Genomic DNA, 5,403 nt, shown 5'->3' on the forward strand with positions numbered 1-5,403 from the left:
AGGGATGGTTTAAAACAGGGCGCATAAAAAGAAACAGGACTTTTGGCATACCCAGAAGAACAATTGATGAAGGGCTCTGAGCTCTACTCGCCTAAACGAGTTACTGGAGCTCACCCCTCCCCTGGTTGGTCAGCAAGAGCTCAACTGGGAGCTGGAAGCAACCATGACCTCCAGTAGAACAATTGATGAAAACCTAGAGCCCAAGGAGACAGAGGATGACAGGGCAGATCTGGAAGGAGACTTGCCAAAGAGACTTCTAAAGGAGCCTGTGATGATTGGGCAAAAAATGAAAGGAAGACCAGTTAGAGGAGGAAGCCCTCAGAGAAGCCAAGAAGATCACGAAACTGCAGGCTGAACTGATATCTCCCAACCTCCTATGGAATTGACAGAATTGGAGGAAGAGGCACAACCTTTGATAGCCCAGTGAAACCCTAAGGGAATGACACCTCTGATAGAGGGACCTCCTAGAACAAAACGTACGCACGTACGAAATACGTGTAGCTAGCTAGGTAGTTACGTAACGTGTATACGTATGTGTGTGTGTGTGTGTGTACGTACACATGTTCTGTGAACTTTTAGTATTCTGATCGATGCAGGATGACCATGAACCTTGCCCCTAAGAATCTTCTAGAAGGTTTGAGGAAGCTTTGCAACGAAGGACATTTTGGCGAAGCTTTTCAGTCTATTGATCTTCTGTATCGGCAAGGATCTTCTATACCTACAAACGTTTTCTACTGTCTTCTGAGATGGTGCATCGACAAGCAAGACCTGGCTGCAGGCAGAGCACTGCACAGGCTCACCACGAGGTATCAGCCTCTGTCAGATGCATACATAGGGAGCCACTTTATCCGCATGTTCGCATCATGTGGGAGCTTGGGGGAGGCCAATCAAGTGTTTAGCAAACTGTCTAAACCCAATGCATTTACATGGAGTGCCATCATCTCTGCACATGTTAAGTTCCAGTGCAACAAGCAGGCTATCGTGCTGTATCATCAAATGCTGCAATCAAGGGTAAAACCAGATGGACACGTGTTTGTTGCCGTCATCAAAGCATGTGCTAGTGCAGAAGGCCTGCCATATGGAAGGCTGATTCACAAGAGGGTACTTAACAGTGGCTTGAAACCAGATGTAGTCATTGACAATGCTCTTGTTGATATGTACACGAAATGCGGGAGTGTAAAGGAGGCGCGTGGAGTGTTTGATAGCTTGCAGTTTCGAAATGTGGTGACTTGGAATGCCATGATTGCGGGTTATGCCCAGCATGGACATTGTCAGGAGGCATTTCAGCTCTTTCTAAAAATGCAGCAAGAGAGTGTTGTGCCAAACAGTATCACATTCGCAAGCATCCTGAAGGCATGCCCTAGTGCAGCATCTTTGCATGTAGGCAAACTACTGCATTTTCACATCATTGAATGTTGCTGTGAGTCAGATTCGTTTCTTGGGAGCTCTCTCACGGACATGTATGCCAAATGTGGAAGCCTACAGAATGCGCGCAAGGTCTTTGATGGCGTGTCAGTACGGACTGTGGTTACATGGACAGCCATGATTGCAGGCTATGCACAGCATGGATCTAGTGAGGAAGCCCTCAGACTTTTCCAAAAAATGCGGCAGGAGGGTACAGAACCAAACTTAGTCACGTTTGCTAGTGGTTTAAAAGCATGTGCTGGTGCAGCAGATTTAGGTTATGTCAGGTTGATGCATATTGGAATCTTTAGAAGAGGCTTTGAGTCAGATCTGGTGGTTGGAAGTGCCCTAGTTGATGTGTATTCAAAGCGTGGAAGTGTTGAAGATGCACATTGTGTGTTTGAAAGACTGGGGGAAAAAAATGTGGTGACGTGGAGTGCAATGATTGGTGGATATGCTCACGCTCATGGACATGGTTTGAAGGCTCTGCAACTTTTTCAGAAAATGCAAGCCAAAGGTTTAGCACCTGATACTGCCACTTTTGTGAGCGTTCTCAAAGCGTGTTCGGGCCTTGAGACCCTTGAGACCCTTGAGCATGGCAGACTCCTTCATGCCTCCATAATAGAGATTGGGTTTGAGTGTCATGAATTTGTTATAAGCAGCATTATTGATATGTATGCGAAGTGCCGGAGCATCGATGATGCACGCAAGATGTTTGACAAATTGCCACATCGGGACACGGTGACATGGAGTGCTATGATTGCTGGGTATGCCCTGCATGGGCACGATCAGGATGCCATCCAACTCTTCCACAAGATGGTAGAGGGGGCCCTGGTACCAGACACGATCACCTTTGTCAGCATTTTGAAGTCATGTTCCAATATGGCAGCTTCAGCAGAGGGCAAGCTAATCCACGCCTTCATTCTTGAAAGGCACCTTGAAGCCCATGTACATGTGGGAAACTCCCTGATTGACATGTACACCACGTGTGGGTGCATGGAGGATGGTAAAAGAGTGTTCAATGGACTGCAAATGAGGGACAGTGTGAGTTGGACTGCAATGGTGGCAGGTTATGCACAGGCCAAAAAGTACAGCTTGGCACTGAAGTATTACGAGGGCATGCAACGGGAGGGCTGGAAGCCAGATGATGTGACTTTGGTTAGCCTTCTCTCGGCCTGCAGTCGGGAGGGCCGATTAGTTGAAGGTTGCCAGCACTTTGAAGTCATGAAAAAGGAAAAAGTTGCACCTACGCTCGACCACTATAATTGTATGGTTGATCTTCTTGGCCATGCTGGACACTTGGAGGAAGCAGCTGATTTGCTTCAATGCATGCCATTTGTGTTTGATGTTGCCGGGTGGACGTCTTTGCTTAGTCACTGCAAACTACATAGCAATGTGGAAATGGGAAGGCATTGTTTTGATCATGTTGTGGCAATGGATGGCAAGAAGGCTGGTGCATACGTGCTCATGTATAACCTTTACAAGTATGCTGGGATGCAGGAAGATGCAGCCTTAGTAGAGAGGCTGAGACTATCTGCAAACGCATGGAAGAAGCCCGGACAGGCCGTTATCGAAGTCAACAATGAGGTGCATGATTTCATTGTCAGTGACAAACGCCATCCTCAAACTGAGAACATTTATGCTAAGCTAGAGACACTAAGTATGCAAATGGAGGAAGAAGGATATGGATCTCTTATGGATTCTTTACTACAACCAATGTCGAAGGCGAGCAAGAAAGATTCATTGCATGGGCACTGAGATACTGGCCTTAGCATTTGGGCATATCAGTGGGTGTCGTTCCCATTCGGTGCAGATTCCAACCTAGCAAACTCAGAACCTCCTGCACGTCACCATCAGCTGCAGAATCTGTCCTCCCATCATCATCAACTGCAGAATCGGCTCCTCCTATCATGACAGTCCCGTGAATGGTCATTGGTTAGCCTATTTTCCATAATAGGGCTCCTGGCTGCCACCGGTCACCCTTCTTTGGAAAACGGGCCTCCCAAGGGCCATTCCCTAGACGTTCAAGATTGTTCGGCTTGCCAGAAGGGCATATGCGCGTGACTTGTGAGTAACTTGCAAGCTTGGATTCCCAACACCGCCCCATGGATATCACGTGAAAGCTATCAAGATCCCACAGCCTTCATGGCTTCAAGCTAGTGGAGTGGCTAATGTGAGAGCTGTTCAAACGCATGGTAAGGCAGAACTGGGTGACCATTGGCCAGCTGGAAGCAGCATATGCTTCCAGGGAAGGCACTATGAGATTAACGAGGTCAGATCACAACGTTTGGATGTTAATGACAATGGTGACAAGCAGTTGCAAGGGAAGTTGATTTCACGAACCAACTTGACAGTGCAAATCATTTTTCTGTCAACCCGTGACTGATTTCACGTTTGGATGTTAATGACAATGGTGACAAGCAGTTGCAAGGGAAGTTGATTTCACGAACCAACTTGACAGTGCAAATCATTTTTCTGTCAACCCGTGACTGATTTATAGTACAAACAGGCACTAAATAAGAAAATGATGATCTCGAAAATGGTGTACAAGGTGAAGGGAATGGCCCTAGAGACCATGCTCCAAGGAAGGGCGACCAACAGCAGCCAGGACCCTTTTTGAAACCAACCATGGACCATTCACGGCCTTCATGAAGGATGGTGATTTAAGGGTCTTGCTCTCGATAGTTCAAGATTCACACGCAGTCCATGGTGTATCATTTGCAAGGTTGGGTGTGAACTTCGGTACGCACGTGTAAAGGTGGAAGTTTCGAATGAAATCCTAGCTTACATCCTGGGTTTCTCCTGTTCATATTTTCCCAGGGAAGGCGCAAGTGTGGAAGTGATCTGGCTAGAAGTTGCAAAAGCCAGGTATTCAGATTGGGAACAAGCTGCTGTACGTGTCTACAAAATCAGAAAGAGAATTGAGGTGAGCTTTAATGGACCTCTGGATGCCACTGTGGGTGTGGTAGCTTTGGGTCGAGTTAAACTATTGCTCAGGTTTTCTTCTCTAACCATATGTGTTGCTGTACCGTGTCTACAAAAAATTGAGGTAAGCTTTAATGGAACTATGGATGACACTATGGGTGTGGTAGCTTTGGCTCGAGTTAAACTAGCTCAGGTTTTGTTCTCTAACCATGTGTTGCAACCATGTACTTTTGCAGGGAATTTTGTGAAAAGGCCCTACATAAAAGTGTTTGATGGAGTGGTGATCAAGCTAAAGGACGCCCAGAATGCTGAAAATTGTGATGATCCGGAAAGGATTATGAGGGGTGATGTGGCTGACGTAAGTGGCAGCACCCCCGAGGACATTGAATTTTTGAAATGCAGCTAGTGACCTCCAAAATAGCCAAATTAAGGGCAGCCAAGTGCGATAAGCCGTTTGAGGTCAGCCCTTCAAATTTGATTTGAAAGAGAGGCTTCATCACAGTTGCATATACATGTTAAGGTTCAGGTAGAACCAAGGGGTAGAGGAGATAGCCTGGTTAGAGGTTGAGGTCCTCCATAGCTGCGCACATGCAGAGTGAAGGGGATGAACACAACTACCAAGAACAAGAGGATGTAACTGAATGTATTGCAATTTGAGATGTATGTACGAGAGTTGTGTATTACGATTGTGAGAGGGTCTCTTGTAAGTGGTTACAAACTGTTACAACTAATTGAAACAGACAAGTGTCCGGTGCATTGCATGTGAATGTACATGTGCATGTGAGTCATGTATGCATGGTAGGTGTAATCCATACTGTAACATTCCCCTTTATAAAACCAAGCAGTGGTATTGCGAGGGAATGCAAATCTGCCATAATTGTATACAGTATGCATGAGTTTTATATTATCCCAGATCAAAGGGATATTGGAGAAGGTACCAGCAGCGGCTTCTTTATCTTCGAGTGCGGCGGTGGGCGTCTTGACTCGTAGGAGAGTCAGTGGTGATGTACAAAATGAATGAAGTTTGGATTGGAGAAGGTACCAGCAGCGGCTTCTTTATCTTCGAGTGCGGCG

At 46.4% G+C, this 5,403-nt stretch overlaps 1 protein-coding gene across 2 annotated transcripts; it reads left to right on the top strand.

Annotated features, from left to right (window-relative positions):
* Positions 1-5,096, top strand: LOC147602543 (pentatricopeptide repeat-containing protein At2g33680-like). 2 transcript variants are annotated; one of them, XM_086797913.1, is made up of 3 exons: positions 50-4,129; positions 4,225-4,330; positions 4,566-5,096. In XM_086797913.1, the coding sequence occupies exon 1, from the start codon at positions 598-600 to the stop codon at positions 3,160-3,162; it is 2,565 nt and encodes an 854-aa protein (XP_086654039.1). In that variant the 5' UTR covers positions 50-597; the 3' UTR covers positions 3,163-4,129; positions 4,225-4,330; positions 4,566-5,096. The 2 variants fall into 2 exon arrangements, with proteins under 2 accessions (XP_086654038.1, XP_086654039.1); XM_086797912.1 differs by having other exon boundaries at positions 1-4,453.
* The last annotated feature ends 307 nt before the right edge of the window (positions 5,097-5,403 follow it).

The sequence above is a fragment of the Cibotium barometz genome, unplaced genomic scaffold (genome assembly GCF_041138505.1).
Source record: "Cibotium barometz isolate CiBa-2024 unplaced genomic scaffold, ASM4113850v1 ctg504, whole genome shotgun sequence".
Classification (NCBI taxonomy): Eukaryota; Viridiplantae; Streptophyta; class Polypodiopsida; order Cyatheales; family Cibotiaceae; genus Cibotium; species Cibotium barometz.